The sequence below is a fragment of the Nerophis lumbriciformis genome, linkage group LG25 (assembly GCF_033978685.3).
Source record: "Nerophis lumbriciformis linkage group LG25, RoL_Nlum_v2.1, whole genome shotgun sequence".
Classification (NCBI taxonomy): domain Eukaryota; kingdom Metazoa; phylum Chordata; class Actinopteri; order Syngnathiformes; family Syngnathidae; genus Nerophis; species Nerophis lumbriciformis.
The window spans coordinates 14,213,680-14,236,774 of NC_084572.2; the positions used below are offsets into that span (position 1 = coordinate 14,213,680).

The 23,095-nt window shown below is 38.8% G+C and overlaps 1 protein-coding gene across 1 annotated transcript in view; it reads left to right on the top strand.

Moving 5' to 3' along the window:
* Positions 1 to 5,109: 5,109 nt before the first annotated feature.
* The window catches only part of LOC133621632 (vasorin-like), a 37,141-nt gene continuing 19,155 nt past the window's right edge, over positions 5,110 to 23,095 (top strand). The window contains exon 1 of the mRNA XM_061983842.1: positions 5,110 to 5,285. Within this exon, the coding sequence (XP_061839826.1) occupies positions 5,271 to 5,285 (15 nt within the window). The 5' untranslated portion in view covers positions 5,110 to 5,270. The remainder of the gene's footprint in view (positions 5,286 to 23,095) is intronic.

Genomic DNA, 23,095 nt, shown 5'->3' on the forward strand with positions numbered 1-23,095 from the left:
GAGCTGGTGCGGCGACAGGTGCTAGCCTTGGTGCAGGTGGAGGTGGCCTAGCTGGGGGTTGCGGCTTGGCAGGTCGGAAGACTGGTGAGGGCGGTCGTGCTGGAGGCTGTGGCTTGACGGGTCGGTAGACTGGTGAGGGCGGTCGTGCTGGAGGCTGTGGCTTGACAGGTCGGTAGACTGGTGGTGGCGGCCGTGAGGGAGGCTGTGGCTTGGCATGGTGATGCCGAGCCACCCCACCAACACAGCTCCCGACCCCAGCCCCCCCCCTCAAGAGGCGGATACCAGACGCGCTCCCAGCGGTCTGGAACTCTCTGTAGGGGTGGGCGGAGGAGGGCAGAAACTTCCCCATTAAATTGTCCAAATTGTCTTTCTTGTATCTGGGATTGAGTGGGTGAAAAAAAATTGTTTTGTGTCTTGGGTGTGGCTTGAGTCCTGGGGAGCGGGGAATCAAAAGAAAAAGAATTCAGAAAAAAAAAATCCTGGTTTTTGACGTCATCAGGGCGAAGCCGGGCTGGCTGCTGCTTGCTTCCGCCCGGAGGGGGAGGGGCATGTGGGAGCGGCGTGTCCTGCAGGCTCGCGGAAGTTCTTCCTGACGTCCTTCGTCTTTGGCGGCGCTTCCGTGGCTGAGGTGACGCTGTGTCGTCCTGGGACCAAATGAAGTCTCTATACTCCATGGAGGAGTACCGCCGCGTTTCCTCCTCCATCGCGCACAGGACCGCCCAAGAAGCCTCGTCGAAAATGTCCAACTCAGGTGCGGAAAAGCGGGTCTGCTGACGACCTACTGTCACGACTTGATCTTGGGAGTTTGCTTTTCCAGGATGCAACGGAAAGTTGGCACGGGCGAGACGGGAATTAAGGTACATTTTTTTATTGAAACACTAGAACTAACTATAAATACAAAAAAAGGATCAAACAAAAAGCGCGCACAGTGCCGGAGAATAAACTATGAACAATTAAACAAAAACATTAACTGTGGCTTGATAAACAAAAACTTACTTGGCATGGAACCGGCATGAAAAAAGAGTTAGAGGCATGAACAGAGCATAAATGTGTTGTGAGGTCGTCAGAAAGACAAACTGAAAAACACTGAACTTAAATACTACAGACATGATTAACGAAACAGGTGCGTGACTCAAGACGTGAAACAGGTGCGTGACGTGACAGGTGAAAACTAATGGTTGCTATGGTGACCAGACAAGAGAGTGAAAAGACAGAAACTAAACAAAACATGACTTAAAACAAAACATGATAATACAGACATGACAACTCTATCCCAAAAAAATAAGAGTTGTAGAAATGATTGGAAACTCAAGACAGCCATGACATTATGTTCTTTACAAGTGTATGTAAACTTTTGACCACGACTGTATTTCCCTCCCAAAAAAGTCAAATCACACATGTTCTTCCATCGCCTCAATAATACTTGCCAAATGTTTCCACCTAATTTTCAACAAGCTTTAAATAAATATTGTCTGGTGAAATCAAGAACACTATTGCTTTTTGAGTCTCATCTTTAGAAAGATTTTGAATGTGGAAGGGCAGCATGTTTACTACGGTAGTCTCAAGGACTCTTCCAAACCTCAAAGGAAGAATCTGTCAAATCAAGAACACTTTGCCAAGAGGTTAAAGGTCAAGTGGCAATCAAAACCTCACTCATACCAGTCTAATTGTGCCATTGACACTTCAACAAATGATTGTTCTGCCTACTCAAGAACACTATTGATTTTAAGCGACAAATTTGCTGAAAGGTCAATTCACATCATGTCCCTCCATAACTTCAATAGTGCTCGCCACCTTTTTTCCACCGAATCAACCACAAAGTTCAAAGAAACATTGTTTGGGTCAAATCAAGAACACTATTGTTTTTCAGTAGTAAAAAAGGATTTTTTCCCCACTAAATTGTCAACAATCAAGAACACTATTGATTTTTGAGCATCATCCTTATGATTTATTGTGGCAGCATGTTCACCACAATAGTCTCAAAGACTCTTCAATAACCTTAAAACAAATATTACTCTGGCAAATCAAGAACCCTATTGCTTTTAATTGGCATATTTGTCAAGAGTTAAACGACAACATGTTTATCCATCACCTCAATAGTACTCCCCTGATTGTTCCATAGAAAACGTTGACAAACTACAAAGAAATATTGCCAGGTGAAATCAAGATCACTATTGATTTTAAGTGACGTATTTGCCAAAAAAGTCATTAGTCAAAAGGCATTTTTTCCACTGAGTTGTCAACAATCAAGAGCACTATTGATTTTTGAGTATCGTCGTTATGATTTATAATGTCAAGGGGCAGCATGTTCACCACATGGACTCTTCATTAACCTTAAAACAAATATTACTGCGGCAAATCAAGAACCCTATTGATTTTAAGTGACGTATTTGCCAAAAAAGTCATTAGTCAAAAGGCTTTTTTTCCACTAAATTGTCAACAATCAAGAGCATTATTGATTTTTGAGCATCATCATTATGATTTATAGTGTCAAGGGGCAGCATATTCCCCACAATAGTCCCATGGACTCTTCAATAACCTTAAAACAAATATTACTCTGGCAAATCAAGAAGCCTGTTGATTTTAAGTGACGTATTTGCCAAAAAAGTCATTGGTCAAAAGGCATTTTTTCCACTAAATTGTCAACAATCAAGAACACTATTGATTTTTGAGCATCATCGTTATGATTTATAGTGTCAAGGTGTAGCATGTTCCCCACAATAGTCCCATGGACTCTTCAATAACCTTAAAACAAATATTACTGCGGCAAATCAAGAACCCTATTGATTTTAAGTGACGTATTTGCCAAAAAAGTCATTAGTCAAAAGGCATTTTTTCCACTAAATTGTCAACAATCAAGAACGCTATTGATTTTTGAGCATCATCATTATGATTTATAGTGTCAAGGGGCAGCATATTCCCCACAATAGTCCCATGGACTCTTCAATAACAAATATTACTCTGGCAAATCAAGAACCCTATTGATTTTAAGTGACGTATTTGCCAAAAAGTCATTAGTCAAAGGCATTTTTTCCACTAAATTGTCAACAATCAAGAACGCTGTTGATTTTTGAGCATCATCGTCATGATTTATAGTGTCAAGGGGCAGCATGTTCACCACAATAGCCCTGAGGACTCTTCAATAACCTTAAAACAAATATTACTCTGGCAAATCAAGAACCCTATTGATATTAACTGACGTATTTGCCAAAAAAGTAATTGGTCAAAAGGCATTTTTTCCACTAAATTGTCAACAATCAAGAGCACTATTGATTTTAAGTGACGTATTTGCCAAAAAGTCAGTGGTCAAAAGGCATTTTTTCCACTAAATTGTCAACAATCAAGAGCACTATTGATTTTTGAGCATTGTCGTTATGATTTATAGTATCAAGGGGTTGCATGTTCACCACAATGGTCCCATGGACTCTTCAATAACCTTAAAACAAACAATACTGCGGCAAATCAAGAATCCTATTGATTTTAAGTGACAAAGTTGCCAAAAAGTCAGTGGTCAAAAGGCATTTTTCCACTTAATTGTCAACAATCAAGAGCACTATTGATTTTTGAGCATCGCCGTTATGATTTATAGTGTCAAGGGGCAGCATGTTCACCACAATAGTCCCAAGGACTCTTCAACAACAAATATTACTCTGGCAAATCAAGAACCCTATTGATTTTAAGTGACGTATTTGCCAAAAAGTCATTAGTCAAAGGCATTTTTTCCACTAAATTGTCAACAATCAAGAACGCTGTTGATTTTTGAGCATCATCGTCATGATTTATAGTGTCAAGGGGCAGCATGTTCACCACAATAGCCCTGAGGACTCTTCAATAACCTTAAAACAAATATTACTCTGGCAAATCAAGAACCCTATTGATATTAACTGACGTATTTGCCAAAAAAGTAATTGGTCAAAAGGCATTTTTTCCACTAAATTGTCAACAATCAAGAGCACTATTGATTTTAAGTGACATATTTGCCAAAAAGTCAGTGGTCAAAAGGCATTTTTTCCACTAAATTGTCAACAATCAAGAGCACTATTGATTTTTGAGCATTGTCGTTATGATTTATAGTATCAAGGGGTTGCATGTTCACCACAATGGTCCCATGGACTCTTCAATAACCTTAAAACAAACAATACTGCGGCAAATCAAGAATCCTATTGATTTTAAGTGACAAAGTTGCCAAAAAGTCAGTGGTCAAAAGGCATTTTTCCACTTAATTGTCAACAATCAAGAGCACTATTGATTTTTGAGCATCGCCGTTATGATTTATAGTGTCAAGGGGCAGCATGTTCACCACAATAGTCCCAAGGACTCTTCAACAACAAATATTACTCTGGCAAATCAAGAACCCTATTGATTTTAAGTGACGTATTTGCCAAAAAGTCATTAGTCAAAGGCATTTTTTCCACTAAATTGTCAACAATCAAGAACGCTGTTGATTTTTGAGCATCATCGTCATGATTTATAGTGTCAAGGGGCAGCATGTTCACCACAATAGCCCTGAGGACTCTTCAATAACCTTAAAACAAATATTACTCTGGCAAATCAAGAACCCTATTGATATTAACTGACGTATTTGCCAAAAAAGTAATTGGTCAAAAGGCATTTTTTCCACTAAATTGTCAACAATCAAGAGCACTATTGATTTTAAGTGACATATTTGCCAAAAAGTCAGTGGTCAAAAGGCATTTTTTCCACTAAATTGTCAACAATCAAGAGCACTATTGATTTTTGAGCATTGTCGTTATGATTTATAGTATCAAGGGGTTGCATGTTCACCACAATGGTCCCATGGACTCTTCAATAACCTTAAAACAAACAATACTGCGGCAAATCAAGAATCCTATTGATTTTAAGTGACAAAGTTGCCAAAAAGTCAGTGGTCAAAAGGCATTTTTCCACTTAATTGTCAACAATCAAGAGCACTATTGATTTTTGAGCATCGCCGTTATGATTTATAGTGTCAAGGGGCAGCATGTTCACCACAATAGTCCCAAGGACTCTTCAACAACAAATATTACTCTGGCAAATCAAGAAGCCTATTGATTTTAAAGCCACGCAGAAGTTGCAGGTAGACTCCGCCCCTCCCGCCTCCAAGTGAATTCCTCCTGGGTGCAGAGGCACGAGCAGACCAGTGCCGCAGTTCAGCGACGACACGCGCACGTCGTGGAAGTTTGTCTCTGCGTGGACGCGAACTGTCAACTTGAGTGCGTGCGCGCGCAAAGTGGATACAAAATTTGTGGACTCTCGGGATTTGGTTGTGCATGGCGTGGTCAAAGGTAAGCTACCAGTGGCGCTCGGGCACGCGCGTTTCAAGCGGTGCGTGGAAATAGGTTTAGTCAATTGTTGCCTCATTTTAATGATCTCGCCGTCTCTTCCACGACGGCTCTCATTGGTGGCCTCGAACGTGTGCGTGATTGGCTGCAGGTCCACGCGGAACGATCCACTCGTTCCCCCCTCACTCATAGACAGCAGTGTGTTGTATATTGTGTGTTTTGTCACCGAGCGTGGGTTCCACACGTTTCACGTCAAGGACGAGCTGCTCACGTGCAGTCAGGCTATATGAACAACTACAATACTGTGGCTTTGATTACTACTCATTCAAAATCAATAGCGTTCTTCATTTGACACAGTAGCTATTTGACGTTTGACGACGATTCAATGAGTAATTAGTGTTGAGGTGATGAAGAACATTACATATTTTTTTTTACTATGGTAGCTTTCAAAAGCAATAGAGTTCTTGATTGTGCTCATAGTAATAATAACACAACCCACACAACAACAACAACTGTTTGGAAAAATATGACAGCATAGACACGCAATGTGGAACAAGTACTTGACCTATTGGTTCAGTTTCCTTTCAAAACCAATAGAGTTCTTGATTTAACATTTCCTCATTTGTTGGATGAGTTTAGGAGAAAACCGACACTTATAAAGATAGTTGATAAAGGAGCGTGCTCTCATTTGATCTTTAGCGTCTTTGTTAGGATATCATTCAAAATCAATAGCGTTCTTCATTTGACACAATAGTTATTTGACGTTTGACGACGATTCAGTGAGTAAATAGTGTTGAGGTGATGAAGAACATTCCTTTTTTTTTTTACTATGGTAGCTTTCAAAAGCAATAGAGTTCTTGATTGTGCTCATAGTAATAATAACTCCACACATCAACAACGGCTTTTTGGAAAAATATGACAGCATAGACACGCAATGTGGAACAAGTATTTGACCTTGGCTCAGTTACTTTTCAAAACCAATAGAGTTCTTGATTTAACATTTCCTCATTTGTTGGAGGAGTTAAGTTGAAAAACGACACTTATAAAGATAGGTGATAAAGGAGCGTGCTCTCATTTGATTTTTAGGCTCTTTGTTAGGATATCACTCAAAATCAATAGGGTACTGTATTTGACTGATAGCAATTACCCAACAAAGACTTAAAAAAAATCTATGGGGAAAAATATGACATTGTATTGATTTGACCTCTGACTTCTTGGCTAGTCTGTCTTTCAAAATCAATAGTGTTCCTGATTCTCCTAATAATAATAATAATCATCATGCAGCAAAGAACCTCACTGCAGCGACAAAGACTGTAAAAGAAGAAAATATTTCACCTTTTTACTAGGACATGGCTAAAAGCAATAGTGTTCTAAATTGATTTCAGTGAAGAAATTAGACAGGCACTGGAAATGTAAACTTTGGCAGGTTATAACTCAAAAGCAACAGGTTTCTTGATTTGACATCTATAAGTATTATTACTCTTTTAACTACCATTGACGAAGTTAAAAAAAAATACCAGCAGCAAAATGAGTAGCAGTCACCCATGACCTCATTCAAAATCAATAGGATTCTTGATTTAAAAAATAACTGCTTCTTTAACGATTGCGAGTTATTGAGGAACATATACTGCTTTTACCTTTTAACTCTTGGCTGGGTTGTCTTTTAAAATCAATAGAGTTCTTGATTTGGCATATATGACATGTAACATGTATTACTCAAAGGCTACAAAGAAGACAAATGTAATGTGGAAAAATATGACTGGTAAAGATACGGAATAAAGTCACCTGTCCTGATTTTAAATATTTTTCGCACGTAAAGTATGTCTTTAAAAACCCCAAAAAACAATAGGGTTCTTGATGATCATAGCTAACAAGAATTGATGACTAATCACAATAGGGCAGGGATTCTCAAACTGTAGCAGGTGTACCATCTAGTGGTATGTCAAAGAATCACTTGATTAAAGCACAGTGTTTGATTTTCCTGTAGTCCAACACAGTGTTACTGTTCAAATTGTGTGCCAAAATATTGAACATTCTTGGTAAATAAAACTTCTGCCTGGTTTTTAATGAATACTTAGGCCCACTGCGCTACTGTATTTCAATGTTGGTCATCATGGTGATACTTGGAGAACTAAGTTTTTTCTGAGGTGGATCTTGGTGAAAAAAGTTTGAGTAAGGGATGAGTTGAAATCCATTGCTGACCTTTAACCTGTGCCACTGTCTATTTCCTATACAATTCAAAATCAATAGGGTTCTTCCTCATAACTGTGTAAAAATATATATTCAATGAGCTGCACTTCTATTTGATTTGCAATTGCATCCACTGAAGCCGACACGAAAGATGTCCTGCGCCGTACGTCGTGGTCGTCTACCGCCATGTATTTCTAACTTGACCCGGTAAAGACGGTGCAGGTGTACCTAATGCTGTGTCCAGCCAGTGTAGTCTGCTCATGGGCTGAGAAAAGCAAAGAAAGGTGCAGACAGATCTGAGAGGAAGGCAAACATTCCTGACTCGCTGCCCCAGCAATTTAATTAAGTTTTTTTTTTTTTTTGGAGGGGGGGAGACGAAATGAAGTCTCCCCAATTTGCCCCCCTTGCTCCCAGCTTAGACTGAAGGGGGTCAGCTCATAAGTGGTGAGAGGGGGGTGTCAGGGCACCATGACAACTAAAGCTGCCCAATCATGGAGTTAATAAGGCCATGAAGGAAGTAAAGAGCGACAAGGTGAAGAAGTGTGTGTGTGTGTGTGTGTGTGTGTGTGTGTGTGTGTGTGTGTGTGTGTGTGTGTGTGTGTGTGTGTGTGTGTGTGCGTGTGTGTTCGTTCTGGCAATGCTTACTTAATGGGGACATCGCTCTGTTTACACAGTCACCTCTAGGGGACCTCTGACGGTATGGGGACAAAAAAACAGGTCCCCTAAAGGGAAACCTTTTTAAATGATAGTCAGATCCATTCTGAAGATGCCCAAGTGATGAGTAATGAGTTTGTATTTTATTTCTGTGGTTTAAGGTAAGATAAGGTAATGCTTTATTGATCCCACAACAGGGGAAATTTGGGTTACTTTGTTTACATGTTTCTAATATTGGTAAAAGAGAAAATTAATTTTCTTGAAAAGTGAAACATTTGTTATCCTGGCATTAATAGTACCGTGATTCTGTATGGTATCCATCCTTAGTTAAAACTAATATATTTTTCCAAAAACAAAATCTGGTTTAGTGTTCCTTAGGATGACATTTTCATACAGCATGATTATAAAACATTATTACCTTAAAGCAGTGGTTCTCAAATGGGGGTATGCGTACCCCTGGGGGTACTTGAAGGCATGCCAAGGGGTACGTGAGATTTTTTTTAAATATTCTAAAAGTAGCAACAATAAAAAAATCCTTTATAAATATATTTATTGACTAATACTTCAACAAAATATGAATGTACGTTCATAAACAACTGAACATCAAATCAAGTAGGCTATTCCATTCATTACAATGCAACAATGCAATATTCAGTGTTGACAGCTAGATTTTTTGTGGACATGTTCCATAAATATTTATGTTGAAGATTTATTTTTTTGTGAAGAAATGTTTAGAATTAAGTTCATGAATCCAGATGGATCTCTATTACAATCCCCAAAGAGGGCACTTTAAGTTGATGATTACTTCTATGTGTAGAAATCTTTATTTATAATTGAATCACTTGTTTATTTTTCAACAAGTTTTTAGTTATTTTCATATCTTTTTTTACAAATAGTTCAAGAAAGACCACTACAAATGAGCAATATTTTGCACTGTTATACAATTTAATAAATCAGAAACTGGTGACACAGTGCTGTATTTTACTTCTTTATCTCTTTTTTTCAACCAAAAATGCTTTGCTCTGATTAGGGGGTACTTGAATTAGAAACATTTTCACAGGGGGTGCATCACTGAAAAAAGGTTGAGAACCACTACCTTAAAGTATGATTCACATTCAGAATTTTCCATCCTTCTATGGCGTTGCAGACAACTTCATTACTGCTAAATAGCAGTTTTCAGTAATGTCACAGAAGATGCAGGATTTGCTTTAACATTTAAGTGGTGAAACTTCCTATACGAGGACAGCTATAGTGCTGTATTCTGAGGATCATGTCATATTTAATTTGAACTTTTTTTTTTTTTTTTTTAAATGGTCCTCAGTAGTCATGTACAAATTTGTGTGAATTATGCAAAAATTATTTAAATTTGGTCCCCATGAACCATATTGACTCTTTTTCCCCAGGGTCCCCAGTAAGAATGATCAGCATTTTCGTGGATGGTCAGAAAAAAATATATATATTAGATGTATTGTTTATTTAGCAACATCATTTTAAAATTGTACGGCTTCTACAGAATTTAAGGACTTATTAAAACTAATTGAATTTATGCGTTTAAATGTCCTTTGTTCGTTTATTTCCCATAGAATATATATCATTAAAACATTTCTAATATGAAAAAAAACTTCTTTAAGTATGCATTTTTTGGCTTCTTGAGCGGACTAAGTGCACCTTTGGCGGTACAAAAAAACCCCACATTGGTGACAATATACTGTAGATGTCCTGCAGGACTGCTTCTAAAACGCCCATAAAAAGTGGTACATGTCTCCTGCAAGTTTGAAATCAGAGCAAAACGCCGCAGATAGGAGCATGATAACATGGATGTGCAGTGAATGAGTGTCTCTGTGGCGATGCCCCGTATAGTACACGCAAAATCCTCATTTAAATCAGGCGGTCTGCACCACTTTAGTAATGCGGGCATCACGCCCACTAAGATTACATGCTCTTTTACAGATTTCACACGCTATTGATCGCGAGGTATTTGGATCATGTATGTCAGGGGTCACCAACCTTTTTGAAACCAAGAGCTACTTCTTGGGTACTGATTAATGCGAAGGGCTACCAGTTTCCATCCATCCATTTTCTACCGCTTATTCCCATTGGGGTCGCGGGGGGCGCTGGAGCCTATCTCAGCTACAATCAGGCGGAAGGCGGTGTACACCCTGGACAAGTCGCCATCTCATCGCAGAGGCTACCAGTTTGATACACACTTAAATAAATTGCCAGAAATAGCCAATTTGCTCAATTCACCTTTAACTCTATGTTATTATTAATAATGAATGATATTTATCTTTGTGGAAACACTGATCATCTTAATGATTTCTCACAATATATATATATATATATAGAAACAGATGAATATCAGTATGCAACACTTTATTTTTATATGTTCTCTAAGTGCACATTTTTCAAATTTAACATTTTCAAATGATCACTTCTAAGACAGTTTTGTGAAATCACAATATCCCATTTTAACTAGCTAGCCACTAACATTTTTTAACAAATCATGAATTACTTTGCACCATGTTTGTACAAAAAATAACTCATGTAAAATACAAAAGTCAACTCTCAAATTTTTAAATAAATCATGTCACACTTTGAACTGGACACCAAATCTGTTATCTGTTTCTTTGTCAGTTAGTGAAGACCAAGTCTTTAAAATATTTTCTTGGATTTTCAAATTCTATTTGAGTTTTGTCTCTCTTAGAATTAAAAATGTCAAGCAAAGCGAGACCAGCTTGCTAGTAAATAAAAAAAAATAAAAAAATAGAGGCAGCTCACTGGTAAGTGCTGCTATTTGAGCTATTTTTAGAACAGGCCAGCGGGCTACTTATCTGGTCCTTACAGGCTACCTGGTGCCCGCGGGCACCGCGTTGATGACCCCCGATGTACGTAATATTACTTTTTACACATTCTCTTTTTGTATCATTTTCACATTTTTGTAACTCTACAAACATTCTCACAATGTTTTAATTGTTTTCGTCTTTCTTCCTATTCCATTTTTTTATTTGAAAAATATGGAATACAACTTTTGTTTTATTTTATCTACTTTATATAAAGTATTTCTTATAGTGTTTCACTTTTAATGTTCTCAACTTCTTTTTGTTTTTTTGACAATATATTTTTTTTATTTGCAACAATTCTTCTCAACAAAAGAGAATTGTAACCTTAGAAAACAATGTAATTTAAAACATTTGTATGCACGTACAGCACTTAACACCTTCAGTATGTCGGTATGTGGAATTAAATTATGGAATGGATTAAGTAAAGAAATCAAACAGTGTACTTTTTAATAATCCTATTTATGGCACCATATGAAATACAACTTACTTCACTAAGTAAGGGCGGTATAGCTCGGTTGGTAGAGTGGCCGTGCCAGCAACTTGAGGGTTGCAGGTTCGATCCCCGCTTCTGCCATCCTAGTCACTACTGTTGTGTCCTTGGGCAAGACACTTTACCCACCTGCTCCCAGTGCCACCCACACTGGTTTAAATGTAACTTAGATATTGGGTTTCACTATGTAAAGCGCTTTGAGTCACTTGAGAAAAAGTGCTATATAAATATAATTCACTTCACTAATTATTATTTATTTATTGTTTAATGTTATCATTTATGGAGTATGTTGTGAATAAATTAAGAACGGGAAGTGAACAAAAGTGTTCGCAACTCCTATGTAATGCAAAAGAGGGAAGGATTAAATAAACTCTGCTTCTTCCTACTCCTTTTCGATCATGTTGAAAAGAGAAACTGAAAACTGTGATGTATCATGTTGTAATTGTATTCATGTTCGAAATAAACTCAAACAATAAACCATTTTATTAAATTAATTTAAATTATTAAATTCCAATGTATTCTTGAAACATGAGTACTTTTTAGTAGTACTATAACTTTCTTTTGATATCACTACAACTTTTTTCTGAAAAAATTATAAAACATTTTTACATTGACTTTCTGACAGTATTTCAATTGTAATCGCGTAACACTAAGACCATGATCTTGTAACTATTTTCTTTAGTATTACAACTTATTACTTAATTAGAGCAGTGGTGTGGCAACAGGGCCAGCAAGGCCTTCTCTGCTGGCCTAACATAACCAGAAATCATGATCATAATTAAAGATAAAATTATTTTTTAATTTACTTTCCCTAAATATGTAAAAGTATTCATATTCTCTTCATGTCATATTATGCTCCTTACAGTGATGTTGTTTTTAGGTTATAGAGTTTTTATCCAATCAAAATTCAGCTAGCTTATGTTGCCATGCTGTACCAAATCTGCCCGAGGCCTTCAGAATCAACAATGCTGGCAACGGACACAAACATTTGACAGACAGTTGCAATAGCCAATCAGATCACGAGTTGTTGTCAGTAAGGCCTTCTAGCTGGGCTAAAGCAGATATATATTGTGATGTTAAGAGCTAGGTAACATAAGAACTCCATTACCCAGCATGTCACAGTAGTGAAGAGCATGCGCAGTAGTCCCGTTTAGGTTGTTGAATGTAGACATGTCGGCAGCTGGATGTTTTTGAGGAGCACGCTGTGGAGTAAACTTTAAGAAGTCAACCGACACGCCTCGTCTGCATCTTTTATGATTAGACAAGACAACATATATATTTGCAAGGCCATTTTCAAAAAGGATATGAGACCATGTCGGCCAACCCCGGAAGTTAGCTCAGCTGTCCCGGCGATGAAATGTGAGTTCAGATATTTTATTACTATTCTTTTTTTCACGTTTAATATGTTTTCTGCAATTTAAATTTTGACAGTACCACATAAGATATGTTTTAATTGCTGATGCGGGTTTATTGATTTTTTAAATGTGCCAGAAAAGAACCAGTTTTATACAATGCCCAGTAATACGTAAATGTGTTCCTGTATAGTACTTCTCCAGCAATGGTCATGTGGGGACATCAACTATGGTATTTTGAGAGGTGATCATTGAAGTCGGACATCACTGAAGGCCTAGGCGGGAAACACACGACCCGCCACTGGATTAGAGCAATAGTACTTATCATAATTTTAAAATACTTTTTATAGTAATATTTTTTTTTTTATTCTCCTACTGCTACAACTTTTGGTAACACTTTAGTATGGGGAACATAGCCTAAGTAACAAAGACTTAATTTAGAGTTATTTGAACACAAGGGGAACATATTCTAAGTAACAAAGAGTTATTTGGTTAGGGTTGGCGTTGGGGTTAGGGTTAGAGAGTTAGAGTTAGGGTTAGGGCCATAATAAGGCCATGCAGAATAAGGCATTAATAAATACTTAATAATGACTAATTAAGAGCCAATATGTTACTAATTTGCATGTTAATAAGCAACAAATTAATGGTGAATATGTTCCCCATACTTAAGTGTTACCCAACTTTACTATACAAAAATTTGAGTCGTTACTATTGTGACTTTTTTCCTTTAGTATAACTACCTGTAAACATTACTTTTTTCGTGTAGTGTTTTGACCTCTTTTTTAATACTATGAATTTTATATTTGAACATTATATTCTTTTGATTCTCTATGTTTCATTAAAATAATTATATTGTCATTTATTATGATGGTTAAATAGTGCTGACGTTGGTTGGCCCCGTTGTAGACTTGATGGTAATGTTTGCATGGTGGCTTTCGGGCTATGGCTAAATGTGGTTTCAGTTTTCAGGCTCACGTTGCACCTTTCCATGTCGTCCTGACACCGCAGGAATTCTACAGACGGCTCTGAGCCTCTGCACGCTCACCAGAGAGGAACCTCTTTCTTTCTCTTAGAACTCGACCCCCGTGCCTCCTCCCTCCGAGGGGGACTCGAGGCCTGGCCGCTACTTTTCGTAAGCTCTGAAGTGTGTCTGTAAGTAGCCTCCCCCCTCGTCCCCTCAGTGTGTTGTATAAACACAGCACTTCAGTGGGAAGGTAAAGAGCGTGACGCTTACATTAGAAAGACAGCTTGGAACATTCCACAGTGGTACTGGGAGACATCTGGAGAAAGAAAGATGTCCTCTGACGACATCTAGAAGCTTAAAATGTTTGGAAGATGCTCCTTCGGACAAGCTGAAGTCAGCACTGTCCCTCAGCGTGAGCTCTACGTCCATCTTTAACTTTATCTTTCAAGCTAACACACCCACATACCTACAGTACCTATTCAGCTATCTTCAAGGCAAGACGCCGACCTGCCAATCTGCATACCTGTTCAGCCACTAAAGTTACAACACCCGAGTACATATCTATCAACATTCTTTAGCTATCAACTTGCCTGCCTACAAGGTAACATACTTTTATATTTAGCTACCAACAAGCCTACTAAACTATTTAGCTACTTAGCTACCTAAACTACTATTACATTTCTACTAACCCATTGTTCTTTAACAATGGGGCAGCGTGGCTTGGTTGGTGGAGCGGCTGTGCCAGCAACTTCGGGGTTCCAGGTTTGATACCCGCTTCCGCCAGCCTAGTAACTGCCAATGTGTCCTTAGGCAGGACACTTTATCCACCTTCCCCCAGTGCAACCCACACTGGTTTAAATGTAGCTTAAAGATGTAAATAATGAGTTACACTATGTAAAGCGCTTTTCTCTGGAGAAAAAGCGCTATATAAATGTAATTCACTTCACCATAGGTCCACCAAAAAATGTGTTTCTCAGCAGTGGTCCGTATGGCTGCAGTACACTTTTCCACCACTTGTGGCAGTAATGACAATATCAAACAAACAGAAGTCTGGAGCTAAAGTCATAGAGAAGTTTCTTAAGCGCAAAAATTATGACTAAAGTGGTGAAGATGTGTTTTCATTTGCATTTTAATTCTATTCACAGTTTAGTTAAGAATACATATTTATTATTATTTTTGTTTATTTATTCATTTATGTATTTATTTATTTTTGTCCTGTCCAGCCACTCAGACAAATCATATTGTTGATATATATCTGCTGTACAGATTTATGTTTGGCACAGCCAAACCGGAGCAGCAGGGGATTGAAAGAAGGAAAAAAAGGAAGACAGGAGGAATTTGTGTGGACAAGCGGGGGATAAGACTGAGAAACAACAACAACAACATCAGCAAATACAATATGTACAAATATGATACGAAAAGTGATAGCAAAGAATCAGTGAAGTAAATATTAACAACAGAAATGACAATGAACATTATTGCATTACAAATAGAGCAATAAAAGACCAATAGAAATAGCACTATTGATAATGAATAATAATTACCTCTATTATTAACAATACAATTGTTTCAAATGCAACAATACATATATGTAATGATACCTTAAAGTACGAAAGAAAGCAGATAAATGAAGCAAAAGAAAGAGAAGCGAACTATGTTAACCTTGTACATTGTTATAGTAAAAATAGGTTAAGCTTTATCAGTGTGCCGTGTTTTACCCAGTTTTCGTAAGTACCTATGTGCGCGCGTGCGTATGTACTGTATGTATGAATGAATGTTCATATGTATGCATATATGTATGAATGATTGTGTGTATGTGTGTGTTGGTATGTACAATATATTCGTCTCCCAGTATGTGCGGGAGCCAAAGTACGGTCCCAGCCACCCAGAGAGCCCAACCAAAAACAGCAGGTGCGATACCCAGGAACAAAGGACCACCGGCATTACGCAGGCAAGCCGGCCAGCGACCGGGCCCATGGTGCCTACGGCAGAGGACAAGGCATGGTAGAAGCAGGAGACAGCCAGCCCCAAGAGAGGGTAAGAGACCATAACCCAGACAAGCAGAAAGACGGGACGCCCCGCCCTGAGGAACCCAGGGATGCCCTTCCCCGGAGGGCCCAGGGACACCCCGCCCTGGGGAATCCAGGGATGCCCCGCACCCGGGGCGGGGCAGAAACCCCCCCACAGTCAGACAGGAAGACCGTCTTTTAAGTAACCGGGCCCCCACAAGTCCAACACCCCCTGCGAAAGCACGGCAAGGCCCGCTCCACGCCGCCCAACTATAGTCTGCAGCAGCAGGACCACCCAGCATGGGGCCACGGGAACCACTAGCCCCACCTGCAGAGACCCCCCCCCCCAATTGGCCGGCGGATCCTCCACTGAGGAAAGAGAGAAAAAAAATACAAAAAAATAAAATTAAAAAGGGGGAGAGAAGGAGGATAACACAGACACACCGACAAACAAGGTCACTACACCAGCAGCTGACTGCCATGCAACACCGCAGAATACCATGCAACGCACCGAGGTGCCACGATAGTTGCGGGGACTAGACCCAGCCGACCCCAACCAAGACGGGCATCCGGAAAGGGGCAGAGCCCGAGGGGCCCCAAACATGCAACTAACGATTAATGTGATAATCGATTAATCTGTCGATTATTACTTTGATCAATCGATTAATAATCGGATAAAAGAGACAAACTACATTTCTATCCTTTCCAGTATTTTATTGGAAAAAAAACAGCATACTGGCACCATACTGATTTTGATTATTGTTTCTCAGCTGTTTGTACATGTTGCAGTTTATAAATAAAGGTTTATTGAAAAATTTAAAATAAAAAATAAATAAATAAATAAATTGCCTCTGCGCATAGCATAGATCCAACGAATCGATGACTAAATTAATCGCCAACTATTTTTATAATCGATTTAATCGATTAGTTGTTGCAGCCCTACATATTATATCTATATATACATATATAAATACATACATATACATATATATATATACATATATATTAATTATATACAGTATATATGTATATATATATATATATATATATATATATATATATATACCTGTATATATCAATGTAATCATAGTAGTATCGACTAGATACGCTCCTTTACTTGGTATCATTACAGTCGATGTCAAGTGTAGAGCCACCCATGCCGTTTGTTTACATTGTGACGCAGGTGAGCTACGGTGTGTGTGAAGCATGTTTAGCTATTCCTCGTCCTGCAGGAATGATACTTTTTAGAGGCAGTATAGTACCGAATATGGTTAATTAGTATCGCGGTACTATACTAATACGGGTATACCGTACAACCTTACTTAGAATAATACATGTGAGACATACAATGTGTTAAGAATGCTCTTCTTAGTGGAGGTCGTGATCTCGAAAAAGCAGGAGACCGCAGGCAGCTTGCAGCTTAAGAAGTCTTTAATGTCCAAAGGTCCAAAATACAAACTGGAGTGCAGCGGGGTAATACACAAAAAAACACAGGGATGCTGTGCATGAAAAAAAAGCAGCTGACAAAGAGCTAATAAACAAAAATAATTAAGCAAGATTTAAGTGTCCACTAACCATGCTGGTGACTCCAAACATCCATACGCAATGATCCCACACCGACAATGAAATGTGACTGGCTTAAATACTGCCCAGGTGATGATTATTAGCAGGTGAAAAACATAAATACTAATCACCCCCAGGTGATGAAGCCAGTGCAGGAACAACACAAACATAATAAGAGCACAAGAAAGGAAGTGAACCAAAAACACAGGAAAAAACACCCAAAAACTAAACAAAGAATGGCCTGGCCTTACAGATTGTAGCATAGTTGGCCATACTCTCTTTATACACGACTCTGGTCTGCGTCTGCTCACATCATACTTGCCAACCCTCCCGATTTTTCCGGGAGACTCCCGAATTTCAGTGCCTCTCCCGAAAATCTCCCGGGACACCCATTCTCCCGATTTTCACCCGGTCAACAACATTGAGGTCGTGCCATGATGGCACTGCCTTTAGCGTCCTCTACAACCTGTCGTCGCGTCCGCTGCATCTCCATACAAACAGCGTGCTGGCACAGTTACATGTTGTATGCGGCTTTGCAGACACACATAAGTGACTGCAAGACATACTTGATCAGCAGCCATACAGGTCACACTGACGGTGGCCGTATAAACAACTTTAACACTGTTACAAATATGCGCCACACTGTGAACCCACACCGAACAAGAATTTCGGGAGAACATCCGCACTGTAACACAACAGAACAAATACCCAGAATCCCCTGCAACCCTAACTCTTCCGGGCTACAATATACACCCCCCCCCCCACACCCCAACCCCGCCCACCTCAACCAGCAATGCATCTTCAGAGAGGGTGTTGAGCATGGTTAGAAAGATAGTGACAGAGAATAGAATGAGGATGGACAATTCAACCCTAATCTCACTCCTTTCCTGCAAATTAAATTTCACAGGCTGTGCTACTGGCTGCAAAGCATTGCACTTTCAAATACAACAATGAGTAGAGGAGTGTTGTGTGTGTGTATACGTGTAAATAAATGAACACTGAAATTCAAGTATTTCTTTTATTTTTATGTATATATAATAAATTAAATATATATATAGCTAGAATTCACTGAAAGTCAAGTATTTATTTTTATATATGAAAGAAATACTTTCAATACGAGCGGTATAGCTCGGTTGGTAGAGTGGCCGTGCCAGCAACTTGAGGGTTGCAGGTTTGATCCCCGCATCCGCCATCCTAGTTACTGCCGTTGTGTCCTTGGGCAAGACACTTTACCCACCTGCTCCCAGTACCACCCACACTGGTTTAAATGTAACTTAGATATTGGGTTTCACTATGTAAAGCGCTTTGAGTCTCTAGAGAAAAGCGCTATATAAATATAATTCACACTTCACAAATACTTGAATGTCAGTGAATTCTAGCTATAAATATACTCCTTAACCCCGCCCCGGATCCGCCCACCACGACCCCGCCCACCTCAACCCCCATACCAACCCCATTTCCCGAATTCGGAGGTCTCAAGGTTGGCAAGTATGGCTCACATCGCCACTTGTGGCAAGGCATTGTATCACAACATTGTCAGCCAGTGATCGTTTTCGCCTGGACGTGACTCATTCTTGATACGACACCGTGCAGACCCATTTACTTTTACCACTCGAAACATAAACGTTACTGTGAGGACAGGCCCTTATAGTGTGCAGTGTAGCGTGTTCATCTACCTGTAATGCCTTGCTACATATTTATTTATGTATCACCTCCAAAGTACCTTTCTTACCTGCGGCGACGTTAACTCAGTTATCAGTGACAAGTTGACAACATTGTAACTGCACACCAGTTTAGACTGTTGCACACGTGTCCGAGTAACCCACACTGCTGTCGTACAAAGACCTTCTCTCATCACCTGGTAAGAACGGCGACCTCTGCCTTTTTTCGTGACGCCCTGCAGTCCTCAGGCCACTGTGTGTATGTACTCTACATGTATGTGTGTGTGCCTTCAACTTGTATTATGTTGCATAATCTGAAATCTATACCATTTACACGCGTTCACGCTGGTCGAGGCTGTCAAGAGATTAGGAGGTGGAAAGTCATAGTTTACAGGGGCACATCAGCCATTGTATGAGGAGAAGCCTGAAAAGATGACAATATTAAACACATTTGCTTATTGAACGCTTATTATGTTTTTAAAAAAAATGGTAACGTTTAAATGAAATGAATCAAGTTGGCATTTAACAAACAAACATCTAGTTGAGTGTGACACAAAATATAAATCATGGAAACAATACCAAAATTCAAACCGTAGAGTGTAAGTCTTTTTTTTGTTGTTAAAATGTAAAGGCTTAAATTGGTTGACGTGGAAACTCGAATGAGGTCAAAGAACCTATATAGTGTATATCAAGTCCGTTTTGATCCAAAAAGCATGTTTTGTGGTTATTACATCATCATATGAGAACAGATCTAGAAAGCCCTCGTCATGACCTTTAATTTGGAATATATGACTTGAAGTGGTTTCTTGTAAAAAATGTTTGTCTTGGTTACTGGTGAACTTTGACCTTAGGCAATATTTACATTTAAGTCAAGATCAATCAGCACAAACATATCAGCGTCTGAGCAGGTATCTACAAAACCCAAAACCAGCGAAGTTGGCACGTTGTGTAAATTGTAAATGGAAACAGAATACAACGATTTGCAAATCCTTTTCAACTTATATTCAATTGAATAGACTGCAAAGACAAGATATTTAATGTTCGAACTGAGAAACTTTTTTTTTGCAAATAATCATTAACTAATCATTTAATGGCAGCAACACAAAGTTGTCACAGGGGCATTTTTACCACTGTGTTACATGGCCTTTCCTTTTAACAACACTCAGTAAACGTTTGGGAACTGAGGAGACCCATTTTTTAAGCTTTTCAGGTGGAATTATTTCCCATTCTTGCTCGATGTACAGCTTAAATTGTTCAACAGTCTTTCTGTGTAAGGAGTGGGCTATTGAGTTTGAGGGTTAGATCAACTCGGGCAGCCGATACGAATGTGTTGATTGAGTTGACCTCCCAAAGCTTTGGAATAAACTAGAAAATATACCTATTCTGTCCTGGTGATCCTTCTTACTCAGCTTATTTGTCATCCAAAAGAACTCGGGATTGACCAGCAACTTAGATTCCCTTGGAGGAAGAACTGGTCGTGACGCAACAATTTCCAAAATCAATTTGAAATGTGGACTCTTCAGACCACAGAACACTTTTACAGTTTGCATCAGTCCAACTTAGATGAGCTCGGGCCCAGCGAAGCCGGCAGCGTTTCTGGGTGTTGTTGATAAATGGCTTTCACTTTGCATAGTAGAGTTTTAACTTGCACTTACAGATGAAAGCGACGAACTGTAGTTACTGACAGTGTTTTTTCTGAAGTGTTCCTGAGCCCATGTGGTGATATCCTTCACACACTGATGTCGCTTTTTGATGCAGTACCGGATCGAAGGTCACAAGCATTTAATGTTGGTTTTCAGCCCTGCCGCTTCTCTAAACTTTTTGATGATATTACGGACCGTAGATGGTGAAATCCCTAAATTCCTTGCAATAGCTCGTTAAAAAATATTGTTCTTAAACTGTTCGACAATTTGCTCACGCATTTGTTCACAAAGTGGTGACCCTCGCCCCATCCTTGTTTGTGAACGGCTGAGCATTTCATGGAAGCTGCTTTTATACCCAATCATGGCACCCATCTGTCCCCAATCAGCCTGTTCACCTGTGGGATGTTCCAAATAAGTGTTTGATGAGCATTCCTCAACTTTCTCAGTCTTTTTTGCCACTTGTGCCAGCTTTTTTGAAACATGTTGCAGGCATCAAATTCCAAATGAGCTAATATTTGCAAAAATAACAATACACCAGTTTGAACATGAAGTATCTTATCTTTGTAGTCTATTCAACTGAATATAAGTTGAAAAGGATTTGAAAATCATTGTATTCTGTTTTTATTTACGATTTGCACGACAAGCCAACGTCACTGGTTTTGGGTTTTGTATATACCATATGCACACAAAGTTTGGAGATAACTGGATAAAAATGACACATGTCAGTGTCTGACCTGTCTGTGAACTTGACCTTTGACCTAAGCATCTATGCTTTGGTACGTAAGAAGCTCTGAAACCAAATGTGTTGGTGTTAATTTTGCGCGAGAGAATGAAAAGCCAACGTCTTTTCCTCCGTCGATTTGATCCGGCGCTTGGGCCTTGTACCTAATCAAGTGGCCAGTGAGTGCATTACTCGTGTGATTGAGTTGCATCTATTCATGTGTGTCTAAGTGTCCATTTATAAATTTGGATGTAGCCATAGGCTCTCCTCTCAGTCTAGACCAAGACGCTCCATAAACACAGACGGTCCAAGACAAGCAGCCGTGCAGAGGAGAGCCGTCATGGTTACGATGGAGAACGTCTCCGAGTTGACCAGATGGTTCTTGTTAGGGGAAAAAAAAAGATTGATGTGACAATCTTGAGCAGCTATGTCTAAATAGTGTAATAAACTCATAATTAGTGATGTCAAATGATTACAATTTTCAATCAGATTCATCACAGAATTGTTGTGGTATTTTTTGAATTAATCACAATTTGACACAGAAGTGTAATGAAAAAAGATACGGGAACACATGTCGGTGTTAAAGGGGAACTGCACATTTATTGGAATTGTGCATATCATTCGCAATCCCTATGTGAGACTGTTTCATGCATTTTAAAAAGTAAAAAAAAAAAAGTATTTTATATAAACTGTCAGTATATATGTAATATAGTAACAAGCACGTTCATAATAACATGTAATATTTACATATTTTGCTCATTTTAAGCATTACAAAGGCACATTGATTTCACACAACACATCACAATGCTCGCTAGTTCCATTAACAACAACAACTACTAATTATGGCCGACTTCATGAGAGCTAACAACGACTACTTTGGGACAAATTATGTTTCAGAACTTTATCTTTTTGAGCCTGAGGATGAGTGACACGTTTTAGAAGTGTGGTGATAAGCAGACCATGGTATTGTGAAATAATTATAAAAATTCATTTACAACAATTCATCAAGTAGCACTGATGCTAAGTGCTGAGAAGGAAATTCAAAGTACGAACACAATAGAACAATCACTTACTGTACAATGTCCTAACTCACTAGGAGGCAGACTGATGGGATGTTTATATCTTGCAGCACAGGGCTTGTGTTCCTCGTTTAGATGATGAATTCATCATAATCTCCAAATACAAAAAAAAAGATGGGAGTAAACAAGCATATTGTAAGCATAGTGTAATTTAAATTTAAAAGATGACCAACGTTTTTGGTTTGTAGACATAACTTGCTATAAAGGTGAGAGGCATGATTTATAATATAGAATGAACTTTTACTGACTCTGAGGCGATGCAGCAGCTCGGTATGTTAATAGGTGCATTAGCTAGTTAGCTCTCGGTGATCAATGATTTGTCTTACTAAAAATAATTATTCAACGCTAGCTCTTACAATAATTTCAATGTTGCTAGTACTTGGTTAATATGCAGGTCAATGCATATAAATTAAGTATTGTTGGCCCTTTTTTTGAATGTTTTTTAGAGAACTTTAAAACGACATTGTTAGCTGTCTACAAGCCTTATTTAAAAAAAATGTAATACACAAAATAGAGAAAGACGTGTGTTCTTGTCTTGTACAGGGTTTGTGAATGATTCCCAAGAAATTGCTGTTCCCCTTTAAATTTCAAATTCAAAATGTTTTGTTTGTGTTTTAAATAACTAACATTTAGACACAAAAGTACCC